The 23311-nt window shown below is 36.4% G+C and overlaps 1 protein-coding gene across 2 annotated transcripts in view; it reads right to left on the minus strand.

Annotated features, from left to right (window-relative positions):
* Window positions 1–23311, minus strand: part of OLFM3 (olfactomedin 3) — a 198684-nt gene that overhangs the window by 29731 nt on the left and 145642 nt on the right. Inside the window, exons 1-2 of one of the 2 annotated variants that reach the window (XM_050745182.1) lie at window positions 13417–14120; window positions 3546–3692 (exon numbers count right to left, since the gene is read on the minus strand). In XM_050745182.1, the coding sequence (XP_050601139.1) occupies window positions 3546–3692; window positions 13417–13545 (276 nt within the window). In that variant the 5' untranslated portion in view covers window positions 13546–14120. Of the gene's footprint in view, window positions 1–3545; window positions 3693–13416; window positions 14121–23311 lie in introns of those variants that run through there. The other variant, XM_050745192.1, reaches the window with a different exon arrangement.

Below are 23311 nucleotides of genomic sequence, written 5' to 3' on the forward strand. Positions count from 1 at the left end.
CTCCGGCTGGCTGTATCTAAGATTGTTTAGTTTCCCACTGGCTATGGAGGCCCACAGAGCATCAGTTTCCTGATGATACAGGAGTCTGGATACCTATGACGACATATATAGGGAAGGAGAACTGTCTGCTATGTTCCCTCTTTTTGTCGGCTTGTCTCTGCGGTTGTTCTGTGATTCAGCTTTTCCAGAGGTGTTTCTGTGATTAGGATCTCTCAGCATAGATTGGCAAGTTCATTGTCACCCTTCCTGGATAATTTTTTTGGAATTTTTATTTATTCTGGTTCTTTGTATAAATAAAATATCTGGGGATTTTCTGAACTTAAACACAAATTAACTTAGATTTTCAGTCTCACTCATGATTAGTGCAGCTACCTGAAAAAAAATTCTATTAATTAAATATGTTTGGACAGCCTTGAGTTTAACACTTATAAACAGATATCTTGACTGTAGGACTTAACAAAACCTTTAGTAGTAAACAGTGTATTAGAAATCTTCAAGAGTGAGGTATCATATACAACGTTTCTTAAATTTATGTTGTTGGTGAGGATGATGGCAGTGTCCTATTCAAAAAATCACACTTTAGGAAATATTGACTTAGATAATAGAAGGCATCTTTAACTTACAGGGAAGCTACATAGTTAACAAACAAATAATTTTTTTAGGTGAACAATTTTAGTTTTGGCATACTAAGACCTGAAATACTGTGAAACCAATTATATATATTTTTCTAATATCCAATAGTATAAATACTTGTTAAAAATGGTAAACAGAGCGTAACTTAAATAAGTGTGGATATACCAATGGCATTTTGTATGATACTGTTATAGCATTGAGAAAATGCAAACAGACCTGTTACAACCCACAACCTACTGATCGAGTGACACTGGAAAGTTTTCAACCTAAAAACCACCAGTTTTCTTTCATATAAACTTAGAAAGATAGCTACCCCTTCTGCAAGGATTGGATGAAGTGGATACAAAACATAATACGAAAATATACTAATAATGGGAACTATTGTTGTGAATATTGTTTTTATTAACAATATTCCCTTCTATATGACTAAATCAATCTTTTTGGTTAAAAGTGAAGGAGGTTCTTAAAGGTCGTGCTCTTGTTTGCCCTTTGGTGCCTTGGATATATGTGAAACTATAGAGAGATGAGCAAGGGACTGGCTCAGTCTGAAATACTGTGATATCCCAGACATCTTTTCTTTGGATCAGTGCAGCAAGCCAGTGCTACTTAACCTCCTTCAGGCCACTGTAAAAGAGCGCACACAATTTACGATTCCTCCGTTGCCCTAAAACTACCATAGGGTAAATGTAACACATCTACCCTGTGGTGACTTCAAATTTGTTAATAAATTTTGTTGTTTTTTTGTCATTTATGTATTAATAACTTTTGAAAAGCATGATGTTCTAGAATTTCTTGAAAACATTCAGACAAATTACCTGTTGGATGACAAATTACCTGTTGGATGGATGGAGTGGTCATATTAATTTCTACGATTATTTTCAACCAACCAGTATAATGCTTTCATACATTTTTGCTTTATTCATCTTTCACTAATTCCCAGTTTTTATCATAGCTCTGAAATACATTTCACTTTGAACCTGTAAAGGGAATTATCCACCTTCTGACATTTATACTTTACTTGAAGTTTTTCAACTGATTTTTGAAGAAATGGTTGAGTCTATGTGTAGGTGTATCTAACGGTGTACTGGAAAATAGCAACACAGTAGATAAAGTATGGTGTCTAAGAAAATCTCTCACCTTAGTTTATGTAGAAAAAAAGGTATTTCTGGGTAGAAAAGAAGATTGGTGAAGAATGTTGATTATCTGAAGGGAAATACAATTTAACAGAACAGCAAAATTGGATGTAAAAGATTAGATCTTTTTACTAATGTAAATAATTTCCCTGGTAAACAAACATTAAAATATATATTTGAATTTTTATATAAATAAAAAATCAACATTGGAAAATAAACCCAAGAATAATCATAATTCTCGCTCTGTCATCCAGGCTGGAGTGCAGTGGTGAGTTCTTGGCTCATTGCAACCTCCGCCTCCCAGGTTCAAGAGATTCTCCTGCCTCAATCTCCCGAGTAGCTGGTATTACAGGTGCACACTACAACACCCAGTTAATTTTTGTGTTTTTAGTAGAGACGGTGTTTTGCCATGCTGGCCAGGCTGTGTTGCCAACTCCTGGCCTCAGGTTATCCACCTGCCTCGGCCTCCCAAAGTGTTGGGATTACAGGCATGAGCCAGCACACCGGGCCTTGTCATGGTTTCTAATAGTTAGATGCATGTTAGCTGGAGTCATTAATCTGAATGAAAATGACATATGCTCTTGTTGAAAGACAGATATTGAGGGAGCCGAAAGGATGGGATCTTACCATAAAAGGAGGCTTAAGAAGAAAGAGCCAATAGGTGATGATAGCTTCAAGCAGAGGGGAAGGAGAAACAGACTACGCTTTGCATAAGCACATGAAAAAAATCTTAAAATCTTAGAGCATCAATATACTTGCAAATAATATACAAAGAGGAAACTTATTTTCACTATATAGCAGTGGAAGAAAGTCACCATGGCAGCCTGAAATTGTGTAAAGGAGTGTCTCTATTAAAAATAAAACTTGATGATTTCATTTTTCTAGCTTCTCTTCATTTTTTGTTAAAAAGTTTCTATTCAATGCCATAAATGTGTGGGTGATCATGAAAATGACATCACACCAAGTGAATTGTTAAGCATGATGTCCTCTAAAACACATACTAATTTATCTTATTATTCCTAATGACTTTTAGAATTCAAACACGTCATATTTCCATAATCTGGCCATCCCAGCTGTCTTACTACATTTAGAGCCCAGCACAGTGAAAGTCTGAGTGAGAATATTTGATAGAACCATTCATTGGTTTTCCTCCTTCCCAACTAAACATAAATAACCTTTCATGAGCTCACATTTATGTGTAACAGAGAAAAAATCAAAGACATTCTGCATTTGATTGTTATGAATCCATATTAAGTAAATTATAGAGAGAATGGTATTGAATGAAATTGAAGAGCTTAATGTTAAACGGAATGACATAGAGAATGATGATAAACACTTGGAATTATTCATTATCTGTCCAGATAGCTTGCATATCACATGCAATTATTTTAACTTTCTTGCAAGGTTTTCATGGGATTCAAAAGTTTGAGATCCAAGAGTGTAGTGTGATCCTGAGAGTCAAACTGAATTTTTGGCTTCAGAATAAGATGTTTTTTTTTTTTTTAATTTCTTAATGAGATATTAACTAGAGATTAAGATATACGGTAGAGAGCCAGTCTTAAGTTGCCAAGTTTAGAAAAAGTAAAAAGTCATAGAAATAGGACAAGGACAACAGCAGGAAGCTTCAGGTAACCCTTTCAAGGACCCGAAAAAAGCTTATTTGAGAAAGGAGACGAAAATGGAAAGAATCCTCTTCACTATTATCGGCTCTGCCATATTTCCTTTGCAAAGAATGGTCGATTTTACTAAAAACATGCATAGGGGACACAGGACACCTACCTTTTCCAGTAGTTGGCGAAGTTGCCTGCTTTTGGCATCCCGGGAACACAGGTTTTGTTCCGGAGCAACAACTGTGCAAATGCACCGCCCATCAGGATCTTGAGCTGAGCTGTACACCTGCCACCCTTCTTTAGGACTAATCTGAGTCTGAGGAAACCAGTGGGAAACATAAAACACAGACTCCCGTTACAGGATAAAGAGAGTGTTGGTTTGTAGCATTTCAAGTAAAACATGTTTTTGATAATTTAAGTTTGCGTTTTTATTCTTTAAAGTTATCAGAGCGATATTAAACAATTTACATAGGCAGCACAGCTTCATTCAGTATACCCTCCTTATCAATGTCCAAAACAAGATCCTTTCTCGTCTTTAGGTGCCATATTAGTAACTGATTTTGATCTCATACTATATCCCAATGCTTTTTCCATATTGTGATACTTTAATGCAACTTTAGAAGCATCTAGTAACTACTTCATCACATATGACTAGTCTTTCTACATAAGATCTTCTTAACAGTAAATGGCAATTACTAATATTAATATATTATTTTCTAATTATAATTCATGTGTGACATTCTGAAACAAAGTCCAGTTTCAAGGAGGTTTCCTATATATTTAAGGCTTAATTATTAATAAAGTGGAAAAGAGATCATTGATGACATAGGGTAAAAATAATTAGACCAGCACTATTTCGCAAGAAATGTAGACTTTTAGAGGACTTAGAGTTTTTGGCAGAGTCTGCCAAATTGAATTTCCCTTCTGTGCACTTATCACTCTACCTTCTTAGAACTCAAGTGTGAAGGGGTGGTATTCCAGTTCTACTGCAGTTTTTCTACGATTTATGCTTCTAGATTTATCTTCTGTACCATCCAACAGAAACCTTTAACCAAATCAGTCTGTGTGTGTTGTGCAAGCATGCCATGTTGATTCACATCTTTGTATGTCACTTACTTCATTTTTCCTGCTTGGAATGACTCCTTTATAAACCATCAATTTATTCAGCCCTTGTGATTTCTACCTGTTGTGAAGAAATTGTCTGTGTTTTTTTTTCTTTTTTTTTCAGACAAAGTCTCACTCTGTCGCCCAGGCTGGAGTGCAGGGGTAAGGTCATAGCCCACTGCAGCCTCCTGGGCTTAAGCAATCCTCCCACCTCAGCTGATATCTCAGCTCACTGCAACCTCTGCTTCTCATGTTCAAGTGATTCACCTGCCTCAGCCTCTTGAGTAGCTGGGATTACAGGCATGTGTCACCATGTCTGGCTAATTTTTGTATTTTTGGTAGAGGTGGGGTTTCACCATATTGGCCAGCCTGGTCTTGAATTCCTAGGCTCACCTCAGCCTCCCAAGTGCTGGGATTACAGGAGTGAACCACTATACCCAGCCTAGCTATTAGAAATGTAAATATTTCCTATTTGCCCTATCAAGTAGACTCTGTCAAGCACAAAGATGAGCATTATTATTTTTTATAAAATCATTTTTTAGCAAGAACATCAATAGACTTCCAAATAATGTACACCAAACAAATTTATTTTCATAAATAAATTTCAGTGGAAGAAAGTTACCACATGTAGACTTGAAATTCTGTAAACTAGAAGTGTCCGTATTAATAAACTTGATGGTTTTATTTTTCTAGCTTCTCCTGATTTTCCATTAAAAAGTTCGTTTCATTATACAGATAGAAGCTATTTTAGTAGAGATGTATTTTGCCATGTTGGCCAGGCTGGTCTCAGACTCCTGACCTCAGCTGATCCACCTGCCTTGGCCTCCCAAAGTGCTGGGATTACAGGTGTGAACCACCATGCGGGGCCAGGAGCAAATTCTTAAAGTAACTAAAGCATGAGCCAGGTTGACTTCTTTCTCCACAGATTTGCCATAGTGTGTGGAGTATTCTGTCTATAGAGTTCGCAGCAGAACAGACACAATCTCCTGTATACTTTGTCCCAGGTTCCACCTCATAACATACCATAAACCACCATAAAGGTCTTTTTCTTTTGAAAGCTTCAATAGTAACTACTTCCAGGTGCTGATAGGCCTTCCAACAACAATCATGAACAAATATTGGGAAAGTTAAAAATTATAAACTCAAAAAACTCATGATGATACCACAGTCGTTGTCCTTGATCTATTACGTAGAGCAAATGGTCCCAGACATATCTTTTGAATGTCTTATTTTCTAACTCCTTTTTAAAAAATTAGTTCATAGAAGTGTCCAATACTGCCTTTTATTTTTGGGGGTCAGACTCATTAACATTCTCCACATCCCTTCTTTCTAGCTCTTATGCCTGAATATCCAGTTAGGATACAAAGATGTACTTAAAATTACACATTATTCAAATTAAATAAGATCTTAGAGATTACTGGGTTAGTTTTTTAATATTATTTTTTAAATGCAGACTTCCCACAGAATGGAGATAGAAACAGCTTAGCAGAGTAATTTTAATGATATAATTAAAGGTTCAAGTTGAGTAACAGTATGCGATTGATGTATCTGGACATAAGCCCTGCAGTTTTAGCTGGGCTTCTCCTAACATTGGACACGAGTCTAAAATATGTCAGAAAATTAAGGCTTGTCACTAGGATAAATTAAGCTATTGGACAAAGGATGAGGGGCCACCCGATTATCATATTAAAATATTTTAACGGCAGTCCAAACACTGATTATTAAACCTGGCAGCATTAATACTGATGTGCACTTGCCAAGTGTTTGGCTAACTAGTGTGGAGCTCATCATGACAGAACTCCATGTCAGTTGCTCTCTGGAACCGGGGAAGTGGGAAGGGTGAAGAGGGTTTAATGTTCATTTAGCATTTCCCCTGAAGTGTCAGTTCAATAAAACTAAAGACTCCAGACTTGTTTGTACTTCCAATTGTCTTATTGTAAGAATCAGTGAAAAGAGCCATGACCTTCTCTACTACAGAGTTACTTTGAATGATCTAAACTATAAAATGTCACCTTTTTGACAAGAGAAAGGTAACTCAAAAGAGGAAAAAACCTAATAGAAAAGATGAGTTCTTGACAGTCCCGTGGGTTTTTTAGAGACCTCTGTGTTGGGGTCAGTGATAAATAGAAGAAGCTTTGTGAGTGTTTCTAGTGTTCTCTTTTAGAGAACCCATGCTGGCGTTGAAAAGAGAATCAAAATAAAACCAACTAAGATCTTGGATGGAAGGACGTATTTAGATGTTTTTTGGATACCCATAAGAAAAGACTTGCTCTAATTTTAACTTATAAGAGCAATTATTCAGGTGTCAATAAAACATACAATAGTAAGAGCAATCATTAATGGAGTTCTATTCATTACCTGGCAGTTCATATGTGCTATGGCTTTTGAATATTATAAAACCCCCATGGATTAGGTGGTGGTATTCTGCCCATTATACAGATGAGGAAACAGAGACACAAAGGAACTTCTTCAAAGTCAGGCAGGGAGTATCAGCGAGTAGGGAGGTTTGTGTAAATCTGCATTTTAAGCAGACCTAGGCTTTGTACTCGGATAGTCTTATTTCAGAGACTGAAACTTTTTTTTTTTTTTTTTGAGACAGGGTCTCACTCTGTTGTCCAAGCTGAAGTGCAGTGGGGTGATCTCAGCTCACTGCAACCACTGTCACCTGAATTCAAGTGATTCTCCCACCACAGTCTCCTGAGTAGTTGAGACTATAGACACACACCATCATGCCCAGTTAATTTTTGTATCTTTTTGGTGATGGGGTTTTACCATGTTGCTCAGGCTAACCTCGCACTCCTGGGCTCAAGCTATCTACCTACCTCAGCCTCCCAATAGAGACTGAAATTTAACCACCACACTACACCATCAATTATTTTAATCCCCTTTCATATGTAATGATTATAACCTTGGTAGCATTTTCTGAACTGCTGTGAAGCTCAGTGCTTAGACCTGGAGGGTACATATAGTTTATTGGTACCCAAAGCATTAATAATCACAGTGATTACTGATGCAGTTCTCTTTGAACCTTTCGTGTTAATTGGAAGAATTAAATGAAGTATTGAGCAGTTTTTAATATTGTAAAACTCATAAAATATTTAAGAATGCTCTAAATAGAATTAAAATTATAATTTTAACAATTGTATTTCAAATCTGGATTATTTGCTTGTAACTTAGTTACAAAGCTGTGCTTTATAAATATAAAGCTACTGTATGACAGTTCTAAAGCTTCAGGGGCTTTGTAATAGGAAAGAAGGATCTTGAGGCTTGACAGGTAAAAGTAAAAAGTAATCAAACTACCTTGCATTTCAATAGATTTTTTGCTCATAAAATATCTTCTATTGTTTCAGTCTCCCTTATCCTTAGAAATAGACAGTATTTAAATTTACTTATGAGGAAACTGGAAACTAAGACTTAAAGAATTTACACATGTTTTTCCAAGTCATCCATTTAGTTAATCTCATATATAGGACTTATACCAGCTTTCCCCAGTTTCTAGCCCAGAGCTTTTTATGCTTATCCTCTTTGGATAAATGTAGATAGATCATCTATGTCCCTTCACCAGTAACCATAAACACTGGTATAGAGAAGACAGGTCCTACTGTAGTTGATGAGAAGAGACGTACCCAGGCAGGTAGAGGGCATTATCCAAACAGTATGGAAACAAGTAGCCATTGGTAACCCAGAGGAACAGATAGCAGTAAAGGCTCTGCAATATATAGTCAGATATTCCTGTGGAAGGCACGGCAATCATTTATCAGGTTCTAGATGGAGGGACAGGTAAAGTAAGAGAATTCTGATCCTTTGAACAGAAGAAAATCAAGTGATTGAATATTGCTACATTTTTTGTATTATGCTGATTTTCTGGGTATTTCATAAAAAGGACAAAAAGGGACATAGCTACTGAAAGTGGTGTACAGATGGAGGAAATAAAGCCTAAATAAGTCTGTTTATTAAAGCTTATTTGATTTAGAGTGGAGATACCTGAGTGATGAAAAATCTCTGATAAATTTTCTGTCTGAAGATAGGCTTGGTCCCAGAGACTGGCATGTGGTTTAGCATGCTAATGACTTCAGTTGTGGAGACAAGAGAAACGTGAGGACAGGAATTAGAGAGATGTCGACAGACCACGCCAAAAGAAGCTGTGTTCTGGAGGATGTGTTAATAAAGATGTCACTGCATAGTAGTTTTCTTGCTATTACTTGTAAGAATACTTAGGACTGAATAAGAAATTCATATTCTTCACTGAAGGAAACCTCCAGGCTTTAAGAAAAAACAACTATAAAAGCAAAATAATAATAATAATAACAAACAAAAATCAAATTTAGATTAGGGTGCAGCGGCTCAGGCCTATAATCCTAACACTTTGGGAGGCTGGGGTGGGTGGATGGCTTGAGCCCAGGAGTTTGAGACCAGCCTGGGCAACATAATGAGACTCCCGATCTCTAGGAAAAATACAAAAATTAGCTGGGCGTGGTAGCCTATAGTCCCAGCTACCCAGTGGGGTGGGGTGGGGGGTCGCTGAAGTGGGAGGATGGCTTTAGCCTGAGAAGTCGAGGCTACAGTGAGCCGAGATAGTGCCATGGCACTACAGCCTAGGTAACAGAGTGAGACCGTCTTTAAAAATAATAATAATAATAATAAATTTAGGTTGGTCACCTCTGCTCATGCCCTTTGGAAATCACAATGACTTACAGTTAGGAAGTTCCTTAGAAGTCATATTTTGTCCCATGTCTTTCCACACAATGGAACATCTCCAAATTCTCCTTGTGTTTCCATTGGACCTCTGAGTGAAAGGGATTTCACTGCTTTATAGGCAGCCCCCTCCACTGAAGAAAAGCAGAGGGGCATGAGCCAAACTTCTCTCTCTGCAGTTTTCCTTCCTTGGCCTTACTTTTGCTTCAGAGTAAATCTACTAGAATAAAGAAATCTACAGAATAAATAAAACTAGAATAAATCTACTCTCTTATTCACATGATGATTCTTCTATAAGAAAGCAATGATCATATTCTCTGTCACCATCAAGATTTGCCATTCTGTTCTCTCACCTGGCTCCCCTCCTTAATTCATTCAGTTGCTCTATCACAAAATGAGCATTACCTAAGAGTTTAGGGAAGAAAAACAGAATTTTGGGGGAAAAAACAGTCATAGACGAATCAGTTAAATCAAATATCTTCATCCAGGACTAAAACACATTGGTTAATTGAGGTTAAGAAAATTAGAAGATATTGACGACAGTTCATTTCAGGGTATTCTACTCATTTTACAGAAATCTAAATTGACTAACTCATCTAAGTAGTTATTCATGAGGAGAAGCCAGCTAGACCTTTGAAAATGTACCAAAACAAATGACATGCCCACAGGTTCCTTCGAGGCCTCTTCCCACCACAGCAGTTGGGCTGACTATTTGAGAACAGCGGGTGTCTGCTGAATGTCCTCAACTTTTTAAATTGCTCTTTCCCGGGGTCTTCCTGGTGTGAAGCCCACAGCGTGGGGGATTTCTCAGAAGCTCAGCCTCAAGGGGAAGTTACTCTGCATTCAAGAGACGCGCCAGAGGGAGCCGGAGCCTTCTGAGAGCTGAGGCTTCCTCTGCTCAGAAACCAATGTCTCCAAAGGCTGATGGGCCCAGTGGATAGATTGGAAGGGGAATAAAACAGAAAGAAAACAGGACCAACAAAAAGGACAAAGGAATGTTTCAAGATTCTGAGTAAAACAAGAGGGAGCTTATTCCCCTAATAAGGAGTTGTATTTAACTATTTACTAATAAAAACATCCTGGAAATTTAAAAACCCCTTTCAACTTTTGAGATAATCAAATGTGCCCCGTTTCAGAGGCACCTGCCATAAATAGATTTAATTGCCATTTAATGATTTAAATCCTATTTTTCCTGATTTTCTTTTTCCAGGTCATTTGAAACTATCATTTAAAAAAACGACTATGATCATATTTGTATAAATCTCCTTTTCTTAAACCATTGTTTATGTTAATCTGTTTTTTTATCCTCTGCATATTCCATGAACATTCAGATTTCAAGACCTATGTGTGTGTGTGCGTGTGCATGTAGTATATTGCAGGCTCATCCCATTCATACTCTTTAAAGTGAGAACATGGAATGAGAAAATTGATGAGAGGAGCTGGTTCACTACTTTACAGCAATACCTAGTGAGCCAGGGAGCTGTCAACCCTTCCATCTAAGGGAAGAGTTTTGCTGGCTCTCCATGTGGAAGCAGCAGTAAGGGTCCCTTGGAATTATTTGAGAGGCAGCAGGAAGAATCCCCTAAGCAAAAGAACCACTTTCACTGCTTTGCCACATGCCTAAAATGCCAACAAAGGAGGGGTTTTTTTTTCTTCTTTATAAATGCAAAAACTTTGGGAATGGTTATGACATAATTGAGAGTATAGCTTTTCTCCAACTCTGTGAGGCAAGGGAGATGAGAAAATATACTTTAAAGGATGAAGGTGTTGGTGTGTAGGAGGGAAAGAAGAAGAATCTGGGGACATGGAAACAATCCGAGAAGGGTAGTGAGAACCTAGTGGGGCACCCAGCACCAAGAGGGCCAATGACTGGCAAAGGCAATGGTGAAATGACTTTGTTGAGTAGGGAGGTAGTCATGTAACTTGGCCCTACACTTGGCTCTGGCATTAACCAAATGGGGGAAATCTGATTGGTGGCTTACATATTTCTAGTTAGTCTCCCCATTTGTAGAATAAGGAGACTGAATTAGATCAGTCGTATTTCCAGCTAAACTCTTGAGAGTCCTAAGATTTCTAAGGAGCTATCTTGACTGAGGCAAGGATTTGATTGTGTGAGGAGATAACACATGGTGGAGGTCCAGTAAATGCCTCTTCCAATCATTTATTATCCCACCCACGACCTCTTTTATATTTTGAAATTTCATTTTGTTTTATTGAAAAATATTTATTTAGCACATATACGATTTAATTTGCACACAAAAAATCTGCTGCTAAAAATAATATGAACATAACTGGCTTGATGGTTTCAAAGATCCTTTCCACCTTTCTATCATTAACATTTTATGTTCTTAGTCTAAGAGATACTGATGCATTCATTCTTCACCATGGGAATCTTAAAGTATGAGCACTCATTTGGATAATTAGGGAAATGTCACAGGCATTGCTCTTCTGTAAAGCATACTAAAAATAAGAAAAAAGAAAATCCAAAAAAAGGTTTTCTCCATTCCAGTGAATACCATTTACTGATTTATTATCAGTAGCCATAGTGCAAACTTTTCTACATTTTCTGTTTTTGTTACTTTATTTTATTTTATTTTATTTGCAAAGAGGAGGGATCAAAAGTAAGAATTGTCTGTCAAAACATACACACACATACAACAGTGCTTTATATTTTTCAACTAACAATTTTTCAATCAGTAAGTAAAGATATTTTATTCACTTGCAAGATAACTAGAACTCCTAAGAGAATCATGTATAATTTTGAAAATTTGATTCTCATCAGTCAACAATAAAAAAAAAATAACCAAGCTAATGTCTATATACATAAAAAAATACATGTCAGAATTAAGGTGCCAAGTTTGAAATATAACTCATTCATTAGTACCTCAGTTTGCATTCATTGTCCTGCATGAGTGAATTCAACAATGATGTTGCTGAAATCAGGTACTTGGACATTGAAAAAAAATTGGCTCAGTAAATATTAGATAATATAAATCTATGTTTTGTAATTGTTTATTGATGTCTATCTTGCTTTCTTTATAACTCCAAATATCATTTACATCCTTCCTGTCGGGCCACTTCATGCAGGTAGGGAAGAGAATCTCAGCAGTGGAGGCTCTGGGGTTCCATAAGTAACCTAAGGGAAATGAAAATGTAAAAGCAGGTCAAAGTGTGGCTTGTATGTGCTCTGCTGGTGCCTTAAGCACTGGGAGATTCTGGAAAATTATGTAATTATTTGGTCAGACTATACTCAGTTAAGTAACATTGGTTGATAGTTTATTATTAGTAACTGCAAATAGCACTTGGAAATGGAGGGCTACTCTTCTTTTCATATCTGACTTTTTCTGATCCACTGGAGTAACCCACATGAAAGTGAAAAACCCCTAGTTTTGCTTCTGTACCTTTTATTTCAGGGCAGAGGAATTATTTTCTAATAAATTCTTTTTATCTGAATTTGTAAATTTCTATTTCAAAAAACAATAGTTTTCATTTTTGTTTGAAATGTCGAACATGTTGCTCACTGAACGTTGCTTCAAACTATCAGGAAATACTTTGTTAGAATGTAGGGAGGATTAAAAAGCCATTAATTTTAAATGAATGAAGATTATACAAGATAGTCTTGTGATAGGAAGTCTTCATAAAATATTAAAAATACAGGAAGATGTTTTTATCAAGTTAGTTTTCTATTGTTCATGTTTCTTAGCTTTCTTAAAGGAATTTTGGGCAGGCTTTAAATTGGTGAGTTTTCTAATTCATTTATGCTTAAAAGATGTTAGTTTCTTTGAGTGAATTCATTGCAAATAGTCACAGGCATTGCATTCCAAGGAAGAATCTGCTGTAGTAAAACTAGATTTGACAGAATATACTTTGTAGCTTACTTTGTGGGAACAATTATGAAGATTTTTACAGATATTAAAATAAGTAAAAGAATAAGAAACAAAACATATGTATATAGTTTTAAGAATTGCCCAAGCTTCCAAGTAATATAGTTAAAGCTTTTCATCCTTAAGAATTTAATGACTCTAGTATTCTCTTTCATAGCTTATTTCTCAAGCAGTCCATTTTTGGGGTGTAACTATAAAGTGTTCATAAAGAAATATCTATGATAGATGGTATAGATACCACATTTTTGAAGCTGACCTGTAAAGGGAGAAGCAAAATCTTAGTCTTTGCAATTTACAAACAAAGCCCACTAAATGCACTTACTTCTCAAGATGGCCAAACCCACCGCAGTAACTTACTAAGGTATCCGGAGTCGACAGCCTCGTGGTGTTCAGTCCCACCAAGGATGGGAGAGTTTGGGACATCCAGTTTGAGATCATTGCCATGGTACTAAGCACAGCGCCAAGCTTCAGCAGTGGAAGACTCATTGCTGTGGAGCTAATGAGTTTTCATAGTGACTGATTAGGATCCCAGTGCCGGGCTGGCAGCGGGAGGCGTGACTGCAGCGCGCCACATCTACAGCATGAAAAGAGATCAACTTCCCCAGCTCTAATCACCCAGGAAAGCTTACGGAACATCCTTCCCCCATCCTCGTGGGAAGTGCCCTGCCCTTCTTTTTCCTCCCTTGCCAGACTTGGATCATCAAACAAAATATTCTTGATAGGCTTGGTTGGTAATTATCAGAGAGCAGAGGCTGGAGGGAGGCTGAAACTTGAGCTTTCCCAGCTCCACTTTAGTTAGTTCATATCAACAGAATCCATTTCCTCTGGGGTTTGTGTAAGTATAATCAGCTACTTTTTATCTTTCATTTAAAAAAAACCCACACCTTTAAATGGAGGTCTGCCAAAGTGCACATTTCAACACCAAATTTAATATCTACAGATTTCTCTGGGCAAGGATAGAGTGCTTTTAGGAAGAACATGAAAATAAACTCTGCAAATAATTTTCAAGATGATCATATTGAAAGTAAGAGATAATTGTTTTTTTTTTTAAGAAAGTAAACTAAAATTAGCATCATTGCTTTAAAAATATAGTCAAAGATTAATAGCTACTGCTTGTGGCAAACATTACCTTTAGGCATCTTAGACCTGAACAGACAGAAAAGGCAGCCTTGCAGAAAAACTTGTGTTACAGAAATTTTATATGTTTCCAGTTTTGCTTTGGAGAATGAAGGCTTTGCTTCGTAGGTGTTCAGTCACACAGGAAACTCAGTTAACTCTATTTTCAGTTTGTGAGGAATGATGGACTGATATGGAAAGTCTGTATCTTGAGAGAACATGTGATTTAGTATAAAGGGCACAGGACTTGGACTCAGGAAGTCTGGGGATCTAGCCTTTGTTCTCCTCTAGTTAGCCATGTGACTGGCCAGTGATAAGATTCCTTGGCTTCAGTTTTTTCTACAATATATGGGTGTTGGAAAACATGCTCTACAAGGCCCCTTCCAACTCTCAAATTCAATGATCTGTTTATTAGATTCCATTAGCAAGTGTGGTATATAGAATCCAGGGTTTATGGATAACTTTATTATATTAGTTTCATAAATACTATAAATATCCCACATCCAAATCTCAGGTTCCAAATGAAAGAAATCAGAGGTCTTTGTCTTATCCAATATATGTGCTTTAAAATAAAAATATAAAGAGAGGACACAAAACAAAATATGGATGAATGAAAATTAAATGAAAAGAAATTGGTTACAAAAAGGAAAAATGTTGTTTTGATTTCTTGGGAGAATTCTGGACTTGTTTGTATTTGAAATCTTCAGCCAAAGATGTATATTTTTCTTAAACAGTTTTGGCAGGAGAAATAAATAAAATATCCTTAATAAAATTGAAAGAGATACATATTTATAGTGTGTGTATACTTTATTCTCAAAAACAGCTTTAAACTGGGGTGGATGCTAAGAGACTCCTCAAATCTTCCTTGCAACTATTAGCTTAGAATCCAGGCCATTTTATTTTTTCAAAATATATCCAAATGACTTCAATTGATTCTTATTTTTTAACCACAGTGCCCAGAAAACCAAATGTTATTACTTTTCTATTCTTTCAAAAATCATGCCATATGAAAAACCAATAAAGTCACAGTACTTTATGTATTAAATTTAGCAGAAAGCCCTGTGAAATTTTACATTAGTATTACAATGTGGTAATGACAAAAAGCAAAGTGGATTTACAAATCTAATGTTGAAAAATACACCTGGAACTCTACCTTACTTTAATAAAGAAGGGGGGTGTCTTTTCAAGAGCTTAATTTCCAAAATTGAAAGACAATATACATATAATTACTAGATAATTTAAGAAATGAGGTGGCAGATGGTAATTATACTTATTAATGAACTATCAGTTCACAAAATAATAGCATTTTTAGAAGAATGTAAGATTGTCAGGGAAAAACAGTGCTCTGATTTGCAAATTATAAAGAAAGGAAGAAATAGAGAAAAACGATACAAATGGAATACTTCTTGTAATTTTCCAGAGATGCAAATTACTATACTAAAGAATTGAAGTAGAACAATGGTGAAAGTTTATGATTTGGCGATGTTTATGAACAACATAGAAGTTAAACTGTGTTGTTTTAGAACAGGTTTAAACGGCACACATTGAAGTAGAAAAGCTCAAATTACAATAATTATTAGTTGTGGGAAATTAAAATAACTGAAATTTGCAAAGAGCTAACTAGTTAGTACTCTCGTAGTCTACTGAAGTGATATCCATTTGAAAAGTTGAGTCCTAGTTTGCAAATGGGAGAAGGGATTAGCCTATTTAGAAGTAGAGGACTGTGTTCAGGGCAAGCAACTCAGTACTTGCGGAAGTTCCACAAGCATAGTGTGAGTGGTAATGATATTACCACTGGCAATGAGATGAGGCTGCAAATGCTGGCTGTGACCAGCTCCAAGGGCTTCAGGGTCACCCCAAAGCATTTGGACTTTATCTTGTATGTAATTCAAGAGTTTAAAGCAAAGCAGTAAGATCATTAGGTTTATGTTGTGAATCATTGCTTTGTCATTTTTATGATGCAGGATAGGCAGGCGGGGGCTACAGAAAGTGCAAAGCATATCAGAGACAGGAAGGTCACTTAGAGGTATATTCTCACAGTTTGGGCAAGAGACGATGAGGTCCTGAAATAATGAACTGTCAGTGAGGTTCAAAAGGATGAATTCCATAAAGGTTTGCACAACAATTGGCAGTCCTTAGTGACTGAATAAATGTGAGACAGTGGAAATTACCTGGGAGCACTTTTAGTTTTGGGGTTTGGATGATGAGTGTCAATCCTCAGCATAAGATACACAGGTAGAAGGATAACTTTATGAAGAAGATAGAATTTATTACAGCTGATATGCATTACCTATAGTACAGAGGGTCACTGGATGATGATGTGCCCCACACCTAGAGTTCAGAAAAGAATTAATTTCCCTAGGCCACAACAACTTAATGGACTAGTGAGAGTAATGTGTCATACATGTATGAAAAAAAGAAATGATTAACTTTAAAATGCAGCTTTAAAACTACCATGATTTTCATTTATTCAATTCATGGCAGTCTATAAACTTAATTACTTACACAGTTTTCCTTAAAAATGGCAAACCAAAATCTCTCTATCACTAGTAAATAGTGAAATATTACTAAATCTAATAATCTCACACAAAATGTGACCTGACTACACACCACACACTTATTATCTTTGTAGAATTTCATAGTGGATCAATAACTATATAACCTCCAATTGTGCATTATTGCTCATGGAATGCTGAAAGCTATTGATTAATATATTTATTCATTAGATTTTTTATAGTAGCCTATCCTTTTTATTACCCAGAGAGTATATTTCATGATAGACTTATATAGTAAATAATTAACAAGCAAATAAATAATGAGTGAGAATTAGTAATAGGTAATTTACATAATATTGGCATGTTCTGTCATTAGAATTTCATTTTTTCTTTTATTTGTAGAACAAAAGTTAAATGTTGCTTTAATGACCCTACACAGACATATAATAATACATATTTCCTAGTTTGGGACTGTATGTATGGTAGATGTGGGAAGGTTTCCAGAAAACACAACTTAGGTAGATATGAAAAATCAAATACATGAAAAAAACCTGACGACCACATAAAATATGGTAGAAAATAAACAGTTAATGAGGTAATTGTGACCTAAACATTTGACTTTAGGTAAAATGAGAAGACTTAGATTGCTTTTGCTAAGCAGTAGAAACTTTAAGAAGAAATAGTGTACTCGTACTTTATTTTTATTATTTAAACCAAAATTTAAATTTGTGAATGTCTTCAGGCAGAGGGGAAAGTGGTTTATTAGATATAGTTGCAAAGGTACAAATATCGGCTGAAGAAATTGTTGAAGAAGGAGGAGGAGGAGAAGGAAAAAAAGAGATAAGAAGGAGGACGGCAATTGGGTAGAACACCGAAAAATGAACTGTAATGATTGATTAAACCAGAGTGACCTCTAGAGAAAAACAGTGGGCCCTTGTTAGCACATTAAGCAGGAAAAATAGGAAGAGTAGCATAAAATAGAAGAAGGTGGAAGACAGAGTACTTGTGTTGAAATCACCTGGGGAATGCTGGATACCCTGGATGGGGTGTGGTTTGAGAACGACCAGGTACATAAACAGCTCTCCAGCTCCCGTGGCACTTCAAAAGCAGTTTAGTGAGTCGCCCTCCAGATTCTTCCACTTACTAGAAAGATACCATTGACTAAGTTAGTCTCTCAGTCTCCATTTTATTACCTGTAAAATGAAGATAGAAGTACCACTGTGAAATGGTTATTTGAGAGACTGAATGAGATGATATATTTTGGAAGTGTCTATAGTATGTCCAATGTAAAATAAATGGCAACCCTAATTTTGATAAGAAATACCATGATTTGAGCCGGCCAAAAGGAATAGACCAGCTGAAGGAACAATAAGGCCTAGAGAAGGTAGAAAGTTTTGTAGCTTTGCAAAGGGGTAGCTGAGTGGAACTTGGAGTATAGGCTGTCTTGCAATTCAGTCACCTTGGGTGAAGAGAATAATATAACTTTGCGGCATGACACCATCAGTCTGTGGCTCTGGGGCTAATAAAATCAAAGTAGAGGAAAGAGACTGATTGCTATTTCTGCTTCCTTCTTCATTGAAAAGTCGAAGTAATTACTAGAAAACTTCCATAAGGTCCCACTACCACATCTGCTCACTTCCTCACCTGTGCCCACATACTGTACCTTCCAGTTGGTTGCCGTGGATAAATTGACTGTGTTCCTAGATAAGGTAGCTCTCTCCTCTGTGCAACACATCAGTTATTTTGGACAATCATGCATAATAATTACTTGCAAGCCTGTTAAGACCCAAATTTCTAGGTCTCACCTGAGTCTGATTTAACTTTAGGACAGAACAAAATAGTTTGCATTTCTAACAAGCTCCCAGATGTTGCTGATGCTGCAATTTTTGGCCCACCCTTTGAGTAGACTGCCCTAGCTTATATCTCTCTGACCTACTCAAAGACAATTCTTATTTCCTCTTTTTCCAGCATCAATACATTTTCCCTCTTTAGCAGATCATTCCCAGCATCATGTAAATACCACCATACTTTTCCTACTTTATGCAAACAAACAAACGTTCTTGATCTTATTTTCTCTCCAGTAATTCCACCATTTCACACTCTTCCTTTACGGCATACCCTCTTGAAAGAATTGTTTATACTCACCATTTTCAAGTTCTCTCTTCCAATTGCATTTTTGTTTACACTTCTCCACTCTGCTGACACTGCTTTCATCAGGCTACCAGTGACCCCCCAGATTGCTAGTCTAGCAGTCAATTCTCAGTCCCCAACTTTCTTAACCTATGGGCAGCATTCATGAGAATTTACTTTCTCCCTTTTGAAATAATTTTTTCACTTGGCTTCCAGGATGCCACACTCACTAGTCTTCCTCCAATTTTATGACCTCTCTTCCTTAGTGTCATTTGCTGATTCTTCCTCATCTATATGCTAATGATTTCCAAATTCATTGTTTCCCAGCAAACCTCTCCTATCAATTCAGACCTGCATATCCAATTTTCTACTTGACATCTCCACTTCAATGTTTAATAGACATCTTAAATTGAGCACATTGAAAAAGTGAACTCCTGTTATGGCTCCCACAACCCCAGAAAAGAAAACAAAAGAAAAATACACCAAACAAATAACAACAAAAATACACAAGCAGCCATTCCTGCAGTCTCCCCATTTCAGTTAATTGGCAACACTATGGTTAATTTGCTCAGGCCAAAAAGTTAAGTTTCAATCTTAATGTGTTTTCCTCCACATCTCTTATCAATTCAGTCAGCTAGTGTCTACTTTCAAAATATATCCAACATTCAAGTATTTTGCACCATCTCCGCTCCCACTGTGCTGCTTCAAGCCTCCATTGTCTTTCATCTGGATTGTTACAAAAGTCACAAGTTATTGACTTTGTATCACTTCAGCCCATCTGTTATTGCTGCAAACTGACATTATCTTGTTAAAACATGAATCAAATTATGTTATTCCAATGCCTAGATTCCCGTCTCTCTCATGGTCAAGGTCAAAATATTTAGCTTGCATTGTAAAGTTCTACATAATCTGACCTCCTCTTATCGCTCTGATTTCATTTCTTTCAGTTCTCCCCTTTATCAACTCCACTGGAGCCACTCTGGCCCCCTGGCTGTTTCTCAGAGAGAAAGGCAATCTTTTACCTTAGGGCCTTTCCACTTGCTCTTCTCTTGTGGAATTGCAATCTCTCAAATATCTTCTCACTTCTTTTTCTCTTTCCTGCCAAGATCATCTCCCGTGAGGTCTTTTCTGGCCACACTATCTAAAATGTCTACTCTTGTCACCTGGTTGCTTTATATTGTCTTTTCTGCTTTACTTTTTTTCTCCTTAGAACTAGTTAGCATGCTATATATTTTATTTATACATCTTGCTTCTTATGTTTTTTTCCACCAGAAATCAAGCTCCATGAGGGAGAAATGATTCCTGGTTTCTCTACTGGGGTATTTTTAGCCTAGAAGAATGTCTAGCACACAGTAGTTTCACAATAAATATTTATGAGAGAAATGGAAAAATGAATATGTTACTATTTAATGCCTCGCCTGCTGTCAGTTTAAAAAAGAAACCATTTTTAGTGTGAATACACAGTACAGCTTATTCTTGCAAAACAAACCGGTACAATATATTCCAGTATTGTGTTTTGCATGTATGTTTTTACGTGTGCATGATGGATCTATACATGGGTAATGGATAGTGAAAAGTATTGAAACATTATGCTTATAGTTACATATATTTTTTCCTTCCATTTTTCACATGTAGAGTGCAAGCACTTTTGGTCTAAGCAAAGAAGTACTAGCTCTGACTTTGATTCTGTCTTCTATTGATAAGCCTCAAGGGTCACTGGAACCCTACATAAATATGGAAGCAATCTTTTCTTCCTCTTGCCTTTGGCTAGCCGAATTTTTCTCTAATAGCATAGGGGTGGTAGAAGGAACTGTATGGTATGTAGAGAATATTTTTAAAAAACCATTTCACTATCTATATGTATATCAAGTATTATGTTGTACACCCTCAATAAATATGATACAATTTAAAAAGAAAAGACAGATTTAAAAAAAATGGTTTAGAGAAGCTAGAGATCTGAGTCTCCTTTGAACCAAATCTCCTTCAATTTGGCCCTTGGCAACCAATTAGGGACCACTTGTAGGTCCTAGAATCAGTGCTTTGTCATTTTTGCCTTGAGGTTTCAGTATTGTCTTAAAAGTACTCACTAATGAAAGAATGAATTTAGAATGAAAAACATTTGCAAAGTTCTTTAAAGGAAGGATTTCTGTCTTCTCATCTTTGTCTTCATCTGTGAAGCTGACTGATGCTCTAGAAGCCCAGGGGATCCTCCGTTGGCGGCTGTTATTGCTACTTCAAAGGAGAAAAAATGGATGTGTGGGAGAGAAATATATTCAGGGCAAACATTTTTTTTCTCTTTCTACTCAAAATTGAAGATGTGGGAAAATATAAATCCAGGATTAGTCCAGAAATAAAAAAGAAGAATGCAGAGTGGTGTGACAGAAACCTTCAGCTTAGTCACTACCTTGCTTTGGGGCTTAGGTTCTTCAAATAGGAAATAAAGCTATTAAACTGAATTTCCTATCTAGCCCCTTTCATAATATAGTGCCGCTCTCAAGAGCTCAGTCTCTATCCCTGCAGTCTCACATGTACCCTTTCACTCCGTGTTCTGGCACTAGTAGATGACTAGCCATGTGACCTCCCAGAGCTGTGGTGTTCTCATGTGTAAGTTGGGGAAAATAAGAGATGCTCTTTTGTGTTTGTGAAGATAAAATAAACTGCTACATAGAAAGCCCTGTTTCAGGGCCTGGAACATGATCAGTGCTCAATCAATGTTTGCTACCACTATGCAAAAGAACTATATGCATCTTCTACCCATCTTCATGGAAGAAAGCATAAGGACAGATGTTAGTGACAAAAAAGCGAAGTTCATCAAACTTTGGAGTAAATTAACAATATAAAAGTTCATCTTTAGAGTTTAAATATTCATCTTTCTAATATGGTTTATTCATATGGATTGACTTCAAACATTCTAGAAAGAATATAAAATGTGCCCATCCTATGTTTTATTGAGATGCTTCCTTATTTAAACCCATCAGGCAGGCACTATGCTAAGAACTTTGTATGTATGAAGTTGTTTAATCCTCAGACAAACCTGATGAGTTAGTATTGTTATCGTAACCAGTTTATAGTTAAGGAACTGAGACACTGAGAGGTGAAACACATTAGATAAGGTCACACAGCTAATAAATGACAGGGCCAGTATATGAACCCCCAAGTCAGATCCCAGATAGTATGTTGTTAGCTATGCTATCTCACTGTGTCTCATACACACACTCACTATCATAGTTCTGCCAAAAAAAAAAAAAAAAAAAGCCAATATTGATTTCAAATTTTGTCTTTTTAAAATAATTAGACTTATATGAGTGAAGCATTATAGGTTAGTTATTTACATGCTCTATCAGTGAGTGAGTGCTAAAAGCTAAGCACAAAAATTAAAAGCAACATGTCTTCACTTATTGAGTTTATCTTTGAATGTGATGGAGCAAAGCTCTCACCAGGGAGGCACTGACACTCAGGTAAGGACTTGGTCCCCCTGCTTTATTTTCACTGCAATCTATTTTCAGACTTCTCTAATTCACCCTACTCCCTAGGGCAGACTGAAGTGTTAAATTATTGCCAAAGGCTTTTCTGGAAGAAATTGTTTAGAAAGAGAAATTTTAAAGAGATTGGGAAATTGCCTGGTGATCAGTGAGGAGACTGTTTCAGTGGTTGTGTGAAAGAACAAAACTGGATCTTCAAATGTGCAATTTTCTGAAAAGTTGTTATGAGTTGTTTCATAAAGCTTATCTCCCTCATGGCATATAAAATGTATGTTTAGCAGGTACCAAAAATCTGGTGGTAGTAAACAACCCCAAACATCAAAGTATGAAAGAGGATTACATTTGTAGCCTGCTTTTTAACAAATTCATGCAAATAGGAGATCTGCAGAGTAGGGTTTTATGCAGTACCATAGTTACACTGTTTGTCATCATCGTCCTCTTATCAATATGTGTAGCAAAGGTTATTTTGTGTTTTGAAAGCTCTGGGCAGACAAATACGGTTAAATATAAACCTCTAAAGATATGGTGTTGAAAAAAGTCAGGCACTATTTATCACTGAAAGCATCCTAAGAGTTACACATTTTTATGCGAGGTTCCCGGAAACAGTTAAGGTTGGTTCATTAAAATAACCACCACATAGATGAAGCCGTGTAAAGCCTTTACTTCATTAAATTGCCCTTTTTGGCTTCAATGCAATTAAACACTTTTAACCTTATAAAAACTGTTATAAAAACTGTTTCAGGAGGACATAAGTAACTCAATTTTAAAACAACTTCCTTTGGAAATACTCATCTGAAAAGAGACCAGTGACTTATGTCTGAACTTATCAATAAATAAGTGAAGGAAAAAGTGTTGATAAAGGTTGTCTCTTGTTATTAAAATTAAATAGCTGATTTTTTTCTGTTACTTAATTTTTTTTGTTCTCTTCACATTTTCCAGCTTAATTATGTATTATTTTCTGTTGCCAGAAAAACATAAGCAGAAGTATGTTGTGTCTCTCTCATTGACCTTTAAAGGCACTGATCTATT

Source organism: Macaca thibetana, chromosome 1 (genome assembly GCF_024542745.1).
Source record: "Macaca thibetana thibetana isolate TM-01 chromosome 1, ASM2454274v1, whole genome shotgun sequence".
In the NCBI taxonomy this organism is placed as follows: Eukaryota; Metazoa; Chordata; class Mammalia; order Primates; family Cercopithecidae; genus Macaca; species Macaca thibetana.